Source organism: Urocitellus parryii, chromosome 5, assembly GCF_045843805.1.
Source record: "Urocitellus parryii isolate mUroPar1 chromosome 5, mUroPar1.hap1, whole genome shotgun sequence".
In the NCBI taxonomy this organism is placed as follows: Eukaryota; Metazoa; Chordata; class Mammalia; order Rodentia; family Sciuridae; genus Urocitellus; species Urocitellus parryii.
This window is the reverse complement of record NC_135535.1, coordinates 6891462-6908599: the sequence shown is the minus strand read 5'-3', so window position 1 is coordinate 6908599 and position 17138 is coordinate 6891462. Positions and strand designations below refer to the sequence as shown.

The following is a 17138-nucleotide window of genomic DNA, read 5'->3' as shown; positions in this document are numbered from 1 at the left end:
ACACCAGCAGATTGGGCTAATATTTGTAAAGCTGTGTTAACTGGAGGACAATACCTGTTATGGAAGGTTGCCAATGAGGAATTTTGCAAGGAGACGGCTAGGCGAAATGTAGCAGCTGGTTATCCTCAGAGAAATCTAGATATGTTGTTAGGAAGGGGACCTTATGAGGATCGGCAGCAACAACTTGCATATGATCCTGGCGTATACTCACAAATTGATGTAGAGGCGATTAGGGCATGGAAGACTTTACAAGGACATGGAGGTTTACAAGGTCAATTATCTAAGATAATACAAGGAGCTAATGAACCTTATGCTGAATTTGTAGATAGGCTTATTCAAACAGCTACCAGAGTTTTTGGGAATACAGAACAAGCAATGCCATTAATAAAACAACTGGCTTATGACCAAGCAAATCGTTGGTGCAGGGATATCATTAGACCATGGAAACAGGAAGATTTAAACACATATATTAAATTATGTAGAGACATTAATGAACAAGAGCAAGTCATGGCAGCTGCAGTAAAACAGGCTTTAGATGCCAGAGACATTAATGAACAAGGGCAAATTGTGGCAGCTGCAGTAAAACAGGCTTTAGATGCCAGAGACATTAATGAACAAGGGCAAATTGTGGCAGCTGCAGTAAAACAGGCTTTAGATTCCAGGGCAAGAACATGCTACAATTGTGAACAAATAGGACATTTTAAAAGGAATTGCCCCATAGGAGGAGGGTTTAACAAAACTAGGTATCAAAGGAGTAGAATACCGGGTATTTGCCCACGATGCCGTAGAGGGAGACATTGGGCTAATGAATGCCGTTCTCAAACCACCATAGAGGGTACTCCATTATATTGGGCTAACGAATGCCGTTCTCAAACCACCATAGAGGGTACTCCATTATCAAAAAACGAACAAGGACAAGGTGTTTATCCACAATATCGTGGACAAAGGCATCAGGCTCCGTTGCCAAAAAATGGACAGGGGGCCCCAATGCTCCGGGGCCCCAAACCACAAATATACGGAGCACTGGAGGAAAACAGCAACCCCAGCAACCCCATCAGGGTAGTGCCCAGGACATCAGCTCCCTCATCAGACAAACCAGAGGGAGCGCAGGGTTGGACATCTGCGCCCCTGCCAGATCAGTACTAACTCCAGAGATGGGAGTTCAAATCATTCCCACAGGGGTAAAAGGACCTCTTCCCAAAGGAACAGTAGGCTTATTATTGGGACGCAGCTCTTCTACTCTAAAAGGACTTTTGATAAGTCCTGGGGTAATTGATCCCGATTATGAAGGTGAAATAAAAATTATAGCCAGTTCTCCAAAGGGTATATCAGTAATTTCACCAGGAGATAGAATAGCACAATTACTAATAATACCAAGCCTACATGATAAATTTTCCAGTCATGCTGTAGAAAGAGGTTCCAAGGGATTAGGCTCCACAGGTGCAGATTGGGCTATGCTTTCTTTAAATTTAGATTCTCGCCCCATGCTAAAATTAAATATTCAAGGACATGAATTTAATGGGATACTGGATACAGGTGCAGACCTTAGCATCATCTCTCGTCAAGAATGGCCAAAACATTGGCCATTACAACAAGCCACTCAAACGCTTCGAGGCCTAGGAGTGGCGACTAATCCCGATAGAAGTGCAATGGTATTAGATTGGAAGGATCCTGAAGGATGTGAAGGAACTATACAGCCATATGTATTGGATCATCTTCCTGTAAATTTATGGGGATGAGTTGTCCTAGATCAATTAGGTTTGACATTAACAAATAATATCAATCAAAATGCACACACTATTATGGCTAGACAAGGTTTTAGGAAAGGAAAAAGATTAGAAAAACAAGAACAAGGTATAGCAGCACCAATACAAATAAATCAAGGAACAGACAGACATGGGTTGGATTTTCAGAAAGGGCCACTGAGACAATAAAAATTACATGGAAATCAGAAAAACCAGTATGGGTTCCTCAGTGGCCCTTGACTAAAGAAAAGATACAAGTATACCATGATCTGGTCAAAGAACAATTAGCGGAAGGACATATACAACCTTCTGTATCTCCCCATAATACTCCCATTTTTGTCATCAAAAAGAAATTTGGTAAATGGAGATTATTGCAAGATTTAAGAGCCATTAATAATGAAATGGTCATTATGGGACCTGCTCAATCGGGGATTCCTAAATTGTCTGCTTTGCCAAAAACTTGGTATGTTTTGGTTATAGATATTAAAGATTGTTTTTTTTCAATTCCAATTCATCCTGAGGATAGTCCACGTTTTGCATTTACTATCCCTGCACTAAATCATGAAGGTCCTGATCAGAGATATGAATGGAAAGTACTCCCTCAAGGGATGGCTAACAGCCCAACTATGTGTCAAATTTATGTTAACAAAGTAATCCAGCTACTTAGAAATCAAAATTCTGAGCTACAAATATTTCACTATATGGATGATATATTATTAGCACACAAAGCTAAAAACACATTGCTAGAATGTTATGCCACACTTACAAACTTATTAAAAAATTATAATCTAGAGATAGCAATAGATAAAGTACAATTAAATTTTCCAATTAATTATTTAGGAGTTCTATTATCCTCAACCATGGTCCGTCCACCAAAAATTCAAATACGAGTAGATCAACTCAAATCACTTAACGACTTTCAAAAGTTATTAGGAGACATAAATTGGATAAGGCCTTATCTAGGTATCCCAACAGGAGAATTGGGACCTTTATTTGATATCCTAAAAGGTCCATCAGATCCAAATTCACCCCACATGTTAACGCCTGAAGCAAGAAAGGCATTAAAAATCATTGAAACATATATGGAAAATATGCATTTGGATAGAATTGATATAAGTTTGCCTTTATTAATTATTGTACTACCAACAAAAAATATTCCTACAGGAGTATTTTGGCAAGAAGATCCATTATTATGGATACATTTATCTTATTCTCCTAACACTATTCTTACTAGGTATCCTGAGGCTGTAGGACAATTAATACTCAAAGGAATAAAAACAGCAAAGGCAGTGTTTGGAATTTCTCCTAATAAAATTATTATTCCATATACTATGAATCAAATTGATGAATTAGCTAATGAGTTAAATACTTGGGCAATAATCATGTGCAAATCTAATGTTTCATTTGATAACCACTTACCATCTAATCCTTTATTGTGTTTTTGGTCATTGCATCCTGTAATTTTTCCAAAAATGACAAGAAAAACACCTATCATGAATGCTCCAAATATATTCACTGATGGGTCAAATAATGGTACAGCAGCAATAGTTACACCTGATCGAACTTTTACATTTTTAGTACCCAAACAATCAGCTCAAAAGGTAGAGCTTAATGCAGTATTACAAGCTTTTGTGATGTTTAAAGATTCTGTATTTAATTTATTTTCTGATAGTCAGTATATAGTTAATGCTATAGTATCCCTTGAAGATGCTGGTAGGATTTCGCCTTCTTCTAATATTTTCTCTTTGTATTCCACCATACAAAGTTTAATCTGGGACAGAAAAGATCCATTCTTTATAGGACATATCAGGGCACATACAGGATTGCCTGGAGCCCTTAGTTTGGGCAATGAATTAGCAGATAAATCTACACATGACATACATATTTTCTCTATACTAGAAGAAGCTATAAATTTTCATAAAAGGTTCCATGTCAATGTTAATACTTTACAAAAGCATTTTAAAATAACTAAGGAACAAGCTAGACAAATAATAAAACAATGTCAAAATTGTGTGACCTTTTTACCACAAGTTAATCTTGGAGTCAATCCTAGAGGACTGATACCTAACCATATTTGGCAGATGGACGTCACACACTTGCCAGAATTTGGAAAATTAAAATATTTGCATGTTACAGTTGATACTTCTTCTGAATTTTTGATAGGCTCCCTTCATGCCGGAGAAAAAACTAAAGATGTTATAGCTCATTGCTTACAAAATTTTGCTACTGTGGGCATTCCAAAACAGTTAAAAACAGATAATGCCCCTGGTTATACGTCTACCTCTGTTAAACAATTTTGCTCATCATTTGGCATTACTCATATAACAAGAATCCCATACAATCCACAGGGACAAGGCATAGTTGAAAGAGCTCATCAAACTATTAAAATGTACTTATTAAAGCAAAAAGACAGAATTGGGAAGGGGTATATATTCCCCAAAGATAAACTTAAAATAACCCTTTTTACTCTAAACTTTTTAAATTTGGATTCAGCAGGACTTAGTGCTGCGGAAAGGCATATGTGTCCAAAAAATGTACATAAGCCCAAGGTACTTTGGAAAGATATTCTAACAGGACAATGGAAAGGTCCTGACCCAGTAATTGTCTGGAGTCGGGGGTCTGTTTGTGTGTTTCCATAGGAAGAACAGCAGCCAATTTGGATTCCAGAGAGATTAACCATGGTCCTGACCCAGTGATTGTCTGGAGTCGGGGGCCTGTTTGTATGTTTCCACAGGAAGAACAGCAGCTGATTTGGATTCTGGAGAGATTAACTAAAATCCTGACCCAGTGATTGTCTGGAGTCGGGGGTCTGTTTGTGTGTTTCCACAGGGAGAACAGCAGCCAATTTGGATTCCAGAGAGATTAACTAAAGCGAATTCTACAGACCAAAAAGAAGATGATTTGGCTCAAATCCATAACAGCTGATATCCAAAACTCCAATTTGGCTATCCTTACATCTGCGACAGAACCAGGATGCTTTTTTCAATATCTGTTTTATTATTGCCCTTTCCCATATCATGAAGTTCTATTTTGTTTTTTGAGCTCATACAGACCTAGGTTAATGTTTTGCTGATCAGTTCTATTTTTTTTTTTTGACTATAGAGTTTTAAACATTGCAATGGAGATTTCACCTGTAAAAAGTTATAAGGCCTTTACTATTATGTTATGTGTTGTATGTATTATATTATGTGTGCACACTTGTGTTTTGTGTTATATGTTTGAATGTACGTATGTCCATATATCATATATGATGAGCGCTCATGAAAAAATGGATCCAAATATTTTTTTTATTCACGTGATTTAAATGGTTTAATTTAAATTGGGTAAACAACTGTTGAGGATTGTTTTAATATGTAAACAAAAAAGGAGGTTAACAGATCTGTTTGTTTACTTTCACCTTTCCTTTTCATTATATTTAATAATTCTCTTGAAGATAATGTGAATTGTTAAGAAAATTGTTTTCTTTTAGTACCTTCTGGAATGTTACATAATTTTTTCTTTAGCCATTATTCCCTGTGCCAGTGAAGACAAAGATAAAACTAATCTACAGTTTCTGCAATAGCCATCACTGAACCGCTTACAGAACTTGCCTAAACTATGTGTCACTTGTATGCATTATGAACTCACTTGTATGCATTGTGAACTATCTGTTGGTGCAGAGACTTGTGGTAGTGTTGGGGTATTTTTGCTGATGATGTCATCGGTGGTACAATTTTCCCAAAAGGAGCCATCAATTGGCTTGGTATATCTTCCTCCCTTCTGCTTGTCATGATCGTTCAGCTAAAATTTGGGGGCCAACAGAGGTGAGGCAAAGAACCTCACCCCCCTGCTGGTACCTCTCCACAGGTGTGGCTGTATACTGGACCGGTAGTCAATGACGGGTAAGATCCAATTACAATGGTACCAACCTAAGACAGGAGGCTGACGCCCTGAGGTCAGCTCATCCAAAGACGGGTAAGGACCATATGTAGTATTGGACAACCTAAGGCAGGCATGGTCCCTAAGCCACATGCTTGTTGTTTAAACAGAGAGTGGGAGATGTTGAGAGCCACAGCCAAAGGGGCCCCAGCAAACTTCCAGCTGCCAGCAAACCTTCAGACTGCCAGCTGATGATTGGCTCACAGCGGCCCCCGGAAACATCTAGCTGATTGGCTCCTCCATGGAGCTGCTCATTGGGCTGTTTCCCTGCCCATTCAGACCACGGAGCTGCTCATTGGGCTGTTTCCCTGCCCATTCAGACCACGGAGCTGCTCATTGGGGGACTTCTTTGGCTCCGCCCATGCGACCCAGCCAATCGGCCTCAAGAGCAGGAGGATTGTGGGAGGGTGAGAGGTTTGTGTGGCAGAGAGGCTTGTGGAAGCCGGTGGTGGCAGTTGGGCTCTGAGGGTTTTTTCCTTTGGAGCTGTTTTGCTTGGCGTTTGTAGTTCTAAAAATAAAGTTAGTTTCTTTTGACAAGTGGCTCCTGAATTGTGCCCAGCCAGACTGCAGCAAGGGCCCACACCACTGGGCCCCGATAAGTGCCTCTCATTGTCTGAGGGCTGCTTAGGTGATTTGGTTTGGGACCTCTGCAGGCTGCCTACCCAGGGAGGGCTGTCTAGCTGCTTTCTGGGGCTGGGGAGGGCCAGGGCCACTTGTCTGCTTCTCAAGACCCAAGCAGGCTGTTTCCAAAAATAGGCTGCCATTTGCTTCCTGGGGCCAGGTGGAAGGGGCTACAGGGGTCACAGGAGGATGGGGTGTAACATCCAGCAGCATTCTAGGGCCCTTGGTGGGCAGAACCACTCGGGAGGGCTGTCTGGCTGCTGCCCAGTGGCAAGGGCAAGAAGGAAAGGCTGCCTGGCTATTTCCAAGTCAGCTGGAGGCTACTGCCCAGTGCTGCTGTCCTATATCACCAGAGACCTCGAGGAGCTAGCCATTCAGGGTAGACTGCCTTGGTGTCTCCCAGGGCCATGAGCGGGTGGGCAGGGCCATCCAACTGGTTCAGGGCTGGCTGAGTGGCTGAAGGCAGGCTGTCGGCTGCCTCACAGGACCCTGGATAGATAGGGTCTCAAGATGGCACTGTACAACAAAGGCCTGGGGGGGCACAGAATGGGTTGGAATCTTTCTGTGGGGCAATGCAATAGTTTGGTGACCCAGAAATTTCTAGAACTGAGCTCTGGGTCTGAGGGCTGCAGGCTTCTCCTGCAGCAGAAGCTTTGGGTATCCACAGCAGCAGTGGGGACTGCTGGGCACCTGCCACTCACTCTGGCCCTGCCAAGTGAAGTCCCTCAGGGGATGAAAGGTGGGTGCTATGTGCTTAGTTCCTTTCTTCCCAAGACCATCACACATCTCTGGGCTGCTCAATGTCCCTGCCACATCCCTGCCGCACTCTAGCACACTGCCTCAAACACTCCTGTGCACCATCTGTTGTTTTGTCTGTTTTGGTTCTTTTTTTGTTTTGGTTTGTTTGGTTTTTTTGTTTGTTTTAGTTCTTGTGGAGGGGAACATGTGTGGCACCTCTGGTTAGCTATTTTGCTGATGTCAGTTTTGAAATGCCCTTTTTAATTTCCATCTTGTTACTTAGGTAACATACATTTACATACTTTCCTTTAATTCTTTTTTTAAATTAATTTTTTAAAAATTTACATATCACAGCAGAATGCATTATAATTCATATTACACATACAGAGCACAATTTTTCATATCTCTGGTTGTATACAAAGTGTATTCACACCAATTCGTGTCTTTATACATATATTTTGGATAATGATGTCCATCACATTCCACCATCATTTCTAACCCCATGCCCCCTCCCTTCCCCTCCCACCCCTCTGCCCTCTCTAGAGTTTGTCTATTCCTCCCAACTCCACTATGAATCAGCCTCCTCATATCAGAGAAAACATTTGGCATTTGGTTTTTGGGGATTGGCTATCTTCTCCAACACCGTCCATTTACCTCCAAATGCCATGATTTTATTCTCTTTAATTCTGAGTAATATTCTTCCTTTCATTCTCTAGATATTTTTTCTAATAGCTCTGAATGTATGTAAATGAACTTTTTTAATGTTTATTTTTTAGTGGTAGTTGGACACAATACCATTATTTTATTTATTGTTACATGGTGCTAAGGATGGAACCCAGGCCCCCCCCCCGCCCCACCGCATGCACTAGGCAAGTGCTCTACCACTGAGCCACAACCCCAGCCCCTGTAAATGAACTCTGGTAACAACTTCAACATCAGGGTCAGTTTCCATTAATGGCTCTTTTGTATAACTGTGCATATTTATGGAGCACAGGGTGATAATTCAATAGGTGTATAAAATGTATAATGACCAAATCAGGATAGTTAGTTGTAAATATCAGGCAAAGTGTAATTTCAACACAGGTATACTGATCACATCAGGGTAATTAATGTTTCCATTTCCTTGTAATTACTCTGTATTTGTAGTCTTCCGGTTCTTCATAACTATATGAACTATAGGTTATTGTGAACTATAATCTATGTGCTGCGGAACACTAGAACTTAACAACTTCTATGTAAGGATGTTTTGGTAGCCATCATCAGCTCTCCCTCTCTGCCTTCCTGCTACCTTCCCAATCTCTAGTGATGACTATTATACATTTAGATTGGCTGTTTTTAGCATCTACCTGAGAAGAGTACTCAGTATTTGTCTTTCGGTGTCTGATTTATTTCACTTTTCATAATGTGCTCCAGTTCCATCCAGTCTGCTTCAACTAATAGGATATTTATGGCTGAATAATAAAGAAGAAAGTTGTGGTATATACTAAAAGAAGAAAGATAAAGCCAAGCATCCTTAGCAGCAACTCAGAGGAGGCTGAGGCAGAGATTTGCAAGTTTGAGGCCAGCCACAGCAACTTAGCGAGGCCATAAGCAACTTAGTGAGACCTTGTCTCAAAATATAATTAAGGGGCTGGGGACGTGGCTCAAGCAGTAGCGCGCTCACCTGGCATGTGCAGAACGCTGGGTTCAATCCTCAGCACCACATAAAAATAAAATAAAGACATTGTGTCCACTGAAAACTAAAAAATATATTTTAAAATTTCTTTCTTTAAAAAAAATATAAGAAAGGCTGGGAAGGTGGCTCAGTGGTTTAAGTGCCTCTGGGTTCAAATCTTCATACAAAAAAAAGCACAAAAGAACAAAGATGGAGGTTCCGTGTGTGTGTGTGTGTGTGTGTGTGTGTACAATATACTGAAATCTATAGCAATCAAAATAGCATGGTATCAGCATAGAAAGTCACACGCAACAATGTATTCTTGGGCCTGTCGTCCCCAGTCCTCCCAAAGCTTCCCTGTTCACTTAGAAGTGAGCACTCTTCATCACTAAAACTCAGCCCAACCCCCAGTGGAGTCAGACAGCACCCAATTCTCCCCACACAATGTGTGACACAGGTACAGAGTTGGTAGACAAAGACTTTAAATGAGCTCATGAGCTCTGTTCCATGAGCTAAAAGGGAAGCTGAAGGTCCAACAATATCATTAATGGCAGAGAAATATGAGCAGGAACCAGAGACGTTCTGGAGTTGCCCCCATATGCATACACACCCAAGAGGTTCAAGGACGCCCCTGTAGGATAACCTCCAAGAGATGCACATCTGTACACACCATAATCCATCTATCAAAAACCTAGAGAATTTTGAAGCAGCAAGAAGGGACTCCTCACAAAGGAAGGAGCCTCAATTACATTAGCATGTGATTCTGACTCACAACTTTAGAGGCCAGAGCAGCGAGGACTGTCCCTCAGGAAGAGGCTGGAGGGAGCTGTTCAGGCTTGGCAAGGGGCTTCTGGCACCACCCCCCTGTGGCCTGCTGACACCCAGATGAGAGCTGCCAGTGTCAGGCCAGAGCCCAGGAATGCGGGCTGGACAGTGAGCCAGGTGGGGCCTGAGGCTCCCTGGGAGCAGTCTCCAGGCTGGAGAGTCTGTTCCAGGCAACGCCACGTCACTGAGAACCAGGCTGTTGGTGCTGGGCTGTGCCTGTGGAGAGCCTGCCTAGGCCTGAGCTTGGGTGGCGTGGTGGGTGTGTGAGTGAGTGTGTGTGTGTCACTGAGTGTGCATGTCTAGTGTGCAGTGGGAGAGGAACCAGCACTGCTGTAGTTTGGGTAAGGGTTGCATGTCCTCTGTTAAAATTCAGTTCCCCTGTAAGGTATGAAGGCATGGAAACTTATCTGACCACGGAGATTAAAGTGGAACTTTGGAGAGTCATCTGCCTTAGATAAGCCGCTGACAGGCAGCCCAGGGATTGAATCCTGGAGGCTTTGTCAGAAGAGGGAGATCAGCTGGCCAAGTCTTCCTGTCTCTCTCCACGTGGGTCACTGGGACGTGGCCAGAGGAACCCACCACCCGCAGTGAGGCCTGGAACCTCTAGAACCATAAACCACAGCCAGCCTCTTCCTTTCTAAGGCGACCTGCCCTATTTCATTCCAGCAGCTGGGAATGGACTAATCCCAGTGGAGAACCTCGTTCCCCTGGAGAGCTCCGTCCACCTGTGCTCCTGTCCCGTGGTTCCCTGATCACCATGACCTCATGGAGGACCCAGGCTGGTGTGCATGGCAAGTGTGAGTGGAAGGCCCTGTGGAGAGGGAGGGAGGCAAGGAAGGAGGGGCAGTGCTCAGGGGCAGGCGTGGCCATGTCAGGGAGGGGGCCCTGTGAGGAGTGGAGGGCAGCTCAAGGCACACCTTGGTGCTGTGATGAGCCTGGGCCTCCTTCAGAGGGTAAGGAGCAGGGACAGGGGCGATTCCCTGTCTCTATGCCCTCCCCTGGATGTCACCTGGAGAGGGCAGGAGGGCCAAGGACCTGGGAGGCTGCCCCTGCCCTGGCCCCTCCCTGCACCCTCTGCCTGCACAGTCAACAGAGTGTGTTGGCTCCAGGCAGAGGGCGAAGGGCAGCCTCAGCTCCTTTATAAGGGAAGGGCCCAGGCAGTCAAGTGCCCAGGGTGTAACAAGACTGTCCTCCCTGGCCCCAGGTACCTGGAGTGCCCAGGAGAGCCGGGTGTGCCAGAGGACCTCGTGGACAGCACGGCAGCCATGGGGCTGCTCAGCGGGGACGCACTGTGGGCCCTGAGTGTGGCTGTGGCCGTCTTCCTGCTCCTGGTGGACCTGATGCACCGGCGCCAACGCTGGGCTGCACGCTACCCGCCAGGCCCCCTGCCACTGCCCGGGCTGGGCAACCTGCTGCAGATTGACTTCCAGAACATGCCCAACTCCTTACAAAAGGTAAAGGAGCCAGGTTTGGTGGGGCACACCTGTGATCCCAGCATCTCAGGTAGCTGAGGCAGGAGGATTGCAAGTTCCAGGTAGACTCAGCTATCGCCAACTATCCTAGCTGGCGACCTAATGCTGGGATCACAAAAATCTGACTATTCCAATAACTTAAGAAAACTGCAAAGAAAGCACACAAACACAGAGAAGCCTTAAAGGGGTGCATTTCCAGAGTGACTCCCCACACTCAGCAACTTAGTGAGACCTTATCTCAAAATAAAAAAAATAAAAAGGGCTGGGAATGTAACTCAGTGGTTAAGTGCCCTTGGGTTTAGTCCCTTGTACCCAATCCAATGCACACAGAAAGGTAAAAGAGTTTATGGTGGTCACTGTGGAGGTTCTGGTGTCCCTCCAGCAACAGAGATGGGTGGGTGGTGAGTGAAGCCACAGGTGGACCCGGAGCTGTGCCCTAAAAGGAAGCAGGTCTGAGAGGCGTCCTAGAAGAGGGCACGGCAGAGCCAGAGGACACTTTCAAGTTTCCAAGAACAAAAGTGTGGGAGGACAAACACCAGGGGGTGGGACAGGACTTGGCAGTGGGTTTGGGATCCAGGTGGGCAGGTATAAATTGTGTAGGCCCCAGTCCCTTATGATTCCATCAGAGGGAAAGGTCTTGGGGATGGGGGAGGAGCCAGGGTCCTGAGAGCCTGTCAGTCAGGAACTGGAGGTGGACTCAGGTCGACAGAGACCACTTCAACTTTTCTGTGCTGGGGACTTGCGCCTCACTGCTCCCCTCTGTGACCCTGTCTCCTGCTCTGTACAGTGGGCCACTAGTGGTCACTACTGACAATATCCTGATTGGCAAGATCCTTGTTGCCGCATCCAGAAAGTTGGATCCGAACTGAGTTAGTCCACTTTACAGGGTGTGACTCCCAGCCTCATGCTCCCACATGTCAATACCAGGTCTCTTCCCGGAGTTGGCACACTGCAGAGTCCCTGGGTCTTTTGTGTTGAGGCGAAGGTCTGCAGCCCAGCAGGGAGTTCAGCTGGACAAATACGTGGCCCTTTTGCCCACAGATGCGGTTCCGCTTTGGTGACGTGTTCAGCCTGCAGCTGGCCTGGAAGTCTGTCATTGTGCTCAATGGGCTGGCCGCTGTGCGGGAGGCGCTGGTGAACCACAGTGAGGATACCTCTGACCGCCCGTGGAGGCCCATCTATGAGCACCTGGGCTACGGACCACGGTCTCAAGGCAAATTTCAGCAGCCGCAGAAATGGAAAACTGGGGGATGGATGGGTGTGGGCGGCTGATACCTGGAAATAGGGATCAGTGACTTCAGGACCTACAGGGGTGGACACCCCGGCCTACAGAGAAAAGCCAGAGATGCTTGTGTCCTGACTGAGTGGAGGAGGAATCCTATGACATCAGGGGAGGAGAAGGGTAGGGCAGGTAAGTCTCACAAACTATCACTGCCATTCCCAGGGGTGGTCATGGTAGCCTATGGGCCTGCCTGGCAAGAGCAGCGGCGCTTCACTGTGTCCACAATGCGCAACTTTGGCCTGGGCAAGAAGTCCCTGGAGCAGTGGATGACTGAGGAGGCCAGCTGCCTCTGTACAGCCTTTGCCAACAAGGCCGGTAAGTGATGGGCTGAGGGACACAGCAGGGATGAGATGGGCAGGCCTGGGAGGCAGGGGCGACACTCTGACTGGCCTGGCCCCTCCCAGGATGCCCCTTTAGCCCCAAGACCCTGCTGAACAGAGCAGTGTGCAACGTGATCTCCTCCCTCATCTACGCCCACCGCTTTGAGTATGATGACCAGCGCATGGCCAAGATACTGGACATTATGGAGGACATGCTAAAGGAAGAGTTTGCCTTGGTGCCCATGGTGAGGAGTTCAGGGGACTATCCAGGGACAATTCTGTGCAACCAAGACTCCCAGCAGGGTTAGCATGCAGGGGCGATGGGAGAGGGCATCCTGGAAAGGACACTGTAAGAGGGAAGGCCCAGAGGTGAGCACATCTCAAACAGTAGCAGGACAGGTGGGCCAGGGTCAGAGGGCTCCAGGAGAGGAAAATGAGCCCGTGCCCGCTGTCCAGCTAACACACAAGCTCGAGATTCCCATGGTGGGCTGCTCCTTCCGGCAGCCCAGGCCAGCAGAGAGCTTGGAGACTGGCTCTGGGGAGGGAGCTGGTCACTGGGTGGGACAGGCAGGCCCGGGTCCACCCTGGAGGAGGCTGGGACCTGAGTGTGTTCCAGGATAGTGAGGAGCACAGGAAGGACCCAGGTCCCCTCTGTGGCTGTCACAGGTGCTGAATGTGTTCCCAGTGCTCCTGCGCATCCCAGGGCTGCCTGGCAGGGTCTTCCCTGCACAGAAGGCCTTCATGGCCATGGTGGATGAGCTGTTGGAGGAGCACAGGATGACCTGGGACCCCGCCCAGCCACCGCGAGACCTGACTGATGCCTTCCTGGTGGAGGTGGAGAAGGTGAGGTGGGGCTGCCTGAGACGGGCTAGGGGATCTCGGCTGAGGATCCTGTGAGGCCCGAGAATGGGCACTATGGGGCCCCGTCACCCAGCACCTGGTCTGATGGGTGTAGACTGGGAGGTCATTTGGTGACTTTCTTCCTTGGCTCCTGAGCCCACTGTGTCTGCCTCTGCACAGGCCAAGGGGAACCCTGAGAGCAGCTTCAATGATGAGAACCTGCGCATTGTGGTGGCTAACCTGTTCTCTGCAGGGATGGTGACCACCTCGACCACGCTGGCCTGGGCCCTCCTGCTCATGATCCTGCACCCAGACATGCAGCGTGAGTTGGGATGGGGAGGGAGAGCTTCGAGACAAAAGGTCCCCTCATCTTAAGTGGGACACCTGTGTCTGCAAGCATAAGCTGACCCAGGCCCCAATAAGCCTGATATCCTGCTAAGCTGGACACAGCCCTGAGATGGGAGAGGGTCAGGGTGCAGGCCCCTGGGTGCTGACATACTGGGGGGTTGCTTCTCTGTCCAGGCCGTGTCCAACAGGAGATTGATGAAGTGATAGGGCAGGTGCGGCAGCCAGAGATGGGGGACCAGGACCGCATGCCCTTCACCATGGCTGTGATTCATGAGGTGCAGCGTTTTGGGGACATTATCCCACTAGGTGTGCCCCATTTGACAACCCGTGACATTGAGTTGCAGGGCTTCTTCATCCCCAAGGTAGGCCTGGGGCCCTCCTCCCAAGCTCTTGAGTGACCAATAAGCTAGTGGCCCAGCATGGACACTCCCAGGGGAAGGAGGACTGGCATCTAGTTCCCCTGATTCCCAGTTCCCCTGGCACCACCTGGCCCAGCCTGAGTGGTCTGGGAAGCAGAGAAGCCACCAGGCCAGCGCAGAACCACAGAGCCCAGGTTGTTGGGGGGAAGTAGATTAAAACATGCCTCAGATTGTGGTAGCAACTGCAGTGCTCGGGGACAGAGGTTAGTATGGGTGTCAACAGGGCCCTTGTCACCTGGCTCTGCCATCATGTCCACAAGGGTGCTGAGAGTCTGTGGCTCTGAGGGTTACTTCCAAGGGTTCAGTGTGGACCAACTAGAGTCTGCCCAGCCTGGTTCAGTGGTCAGGTCCTGACATCCCCCTCCCAGTCCCTGCTCATGGCAGACATCTCCTCCAGGGGACGACGCTCATCACCAACCTGTCGTCTGTGCTGAAGGATGAGACCGTCTGGGAGAAGCCCCTCCGCTTTCACCCTGGACACTTCCTGGATGCCCAGGGCCACTTTGTGAAGCGGGAGGCCTTCATGCCTTTCTCAGCAGGTGCCTGTGGGGCCTCCCTGTCCCTCCCCAGGGCTCCTTGGAGGGGTGGAGGCCAGGGACAGTCTGACTGAGCCCAAGTCCCCCTCACAGGCCGCCGTGTGTGCCTCGGGGAGCCCCTGGCCCGCATGGAGCTCTTCCTCTTCTTCACCTGCCTCCTGCAGCGCTTTAGCTTCTCAGTGCCCCCTGGACAAGCCCGGCCCAGCGACTATGGTGTGTTTGGTACCATGGTGACCCCGTCCCCCTACCAACTGTGTGCTGAGCCCCGCTAGAGAAGGTGTAGACCCCAACCCTGCCCCCAGATGGGGCTCTGATGTTCAATAAACCAGTCTTGTCACTGCCACTTTGTTCTGAGATGCCCCTGGCTCTGTTTGGTGTTGGGGATTGCAAATCAAGTCAAGATGGTGCCTGGCAGTATGCCAGGAGGAGTGGTTTGTGAAGCAACACCAGCGAGCCATTAAGATGATGAGGATTCTTTATTGGCTGACTGCTGTATCCAGATCGTGTTAATTGAGTCAAGCTGTGTGTAATTAGTTAGGAATATAGACTTCTGCTGTCTGGCAGAGAAGCAGCTCCAGCACCTTGGGTGCCCACTACTTTGAGTTCTTGCTCAGTTCCCGCTGAGTTCACTTGCAATAAAGTAGTTCCCGCTTCAACCTTCAAGTTCCTTGTCACCTCCTGGTTATTTGGCCCAGCTGGACTGCTGCAAATGGTGGCCCATTCAGGGGAACTCAGGGATGCTCAGGGGTAAGTGACAATGAAAGCTGCCCGTCCCTAGAAATAGATAGGACAGGAGGAAAGCTGCTCGCCCCTGGGGAACAGATAGGGTGAGAGGATGGATTGCTATTTCAAGAAAATGGAAAAAATTGATACAGTGTGTTTTGTTTTGTTTTGTCTTGGTGTGTTGTGTTGCCTTTGTTACGGAATTATGGGATCAGAAGTTGGTGAAAATCAAACCAAAAGGGTGTTAAGTAAATTGCTGAAGGAAAGAGGCACCCCAGGAAAACCAAGAACAGTTAGGGCACACGTTGATAAAAGCCCAGGAACTCTAGTCAGAAAGAGGAAGAAAGTTCAGAGGAGGAAGGACTACCAGGGAAGGAGTTGCAACAAAAGGCTACTACTGAATACTTTTCGTTACCGGAGGGTGTGTGAGGCGGCATGGCGGGGCGGCTGTCGCATACGCAAGCCGGTTGTGGTGCAACAGGGACCTTCCAGCTGGTGGTTGCCACAGGCTCTTCCCTGCTCCCCACCATGGGGCTGCCCGGGGACGCTTCGGCCACCAGTGGAGGATGCCCCTGAAGTTTGGCCATTTCCAATGCCAATAACTAATGAATCGTCAGTTTTTCCCTATTTGCTGCAGGTGCTGCCATGGGACTATCCAGAACTCCAGTTTTCAATTATGGTGATAGCATTTACCTTCAGATGCTTTGGTATTTTACAGCTTTCACCACAGCTGCATCAGCTTACAGTTATTATCATTAAAGTTTCTGACCCAGTGATTGTCTGGAGTTGGGGGATTGTTTGTGTATTTCCACAGGGAGAACAGCAGCCAATTTGGGTTCCAGAGAGACTAACTAAAATGATTTCTACAGACCAAAAAGGAGATGATTTGGCTCAAATCCATAACAGCTGGTATCCAGAACTCCAGTTTGGCTATCCTTACATCTTCCACAATGGTTCTCCCACAACTGGAGGCTAATGAATAAGGAGCACCATTAAGGCCTGTTTCAAATGTAAAAAACCTTGAGGCTTACTTATGGGAATACCTTCAAACCCATAGGCAAGTTACAGGAAGAAGGAATTACAGCTACCATCATCACAGCTGTTGCTGTTTCTGCTGCTGCTACTACAGCTTCTTCGATAGCTATCACAACAAACTGTACAAACTGCTGCATCAATAAGAACATATTAATGGATTCCTCTGCTTTAAGCTGCTTACAGAACTTACCTGGACTGTGTATCACTTATATGCATTATTAACTAATCTATTGATAATTGTAATAGTACCAGTGTATCTTTGCTGATGGTGTCATCTGTGGTACAGTTTTTCCAGGGGTTTCTCACTTGGAGCCGTCAATGGCTTGGTATCGTGGCATTTTGTATCCTCCTTCTTCTGCTTGTGGCAGGTTTTTTATGATGTTTGTGTAAAAACCACTATGGTCATTATTCACAAGTATGGCAATAATGTTGGGCCGGTAGTCAAAGACAGGTAAGATCCAATTACAATGGTACCAACCTAAGCCAACAGGCTGACGATTTGAGGTCAGACCATCCAATGACGGGTAAGGACTATATGTAGTATTGGACAACCTAAAACAGGCACTGTCCCTAAACCACATACTTGTTGTTTAATAAAACAAAAGGGAGGAGATGTTGGGGATCGCAAATCAAGTCAAGATGGCACCTGGCAGTTTGCCAGG

General features: G+C 47.2%; 1 protein-coding gene across 1 annotated transcript; it reads left to right on the top strand.

Annotated features, from left to right (window-relative positions):
• Positions 1 to 10619: 10619 nt before the first annotated feature.
• Positions 10620 to 15046, top strand: LOC144254892 (cytochrome P450 2D17-like). Its single transcript, XM_077798671.1, has 9 exons — positions 10620 to 10955; positions 12015 to 12186; positions 12418 to 12570; positions 12660 to 12820; positions 13242 to 13418; positions 13596 to 13737; positions 13938 to 14125; positions 14580 to 14721; positions 14812 to 15046. Exons 1-9 carry the CDS (start codon positions 10767 to 10769, stop codon positions 14988 to 14990), a joined length of 1503 nt encoding a protein of 500 aa, XP_077654797.1. The 5' UTR covers positions 10620 to 10766; the 3' UTR covers positions 14991 to 15046.
• Positions 15047 to 17138: the final 2092 nt, after the last annotated feature.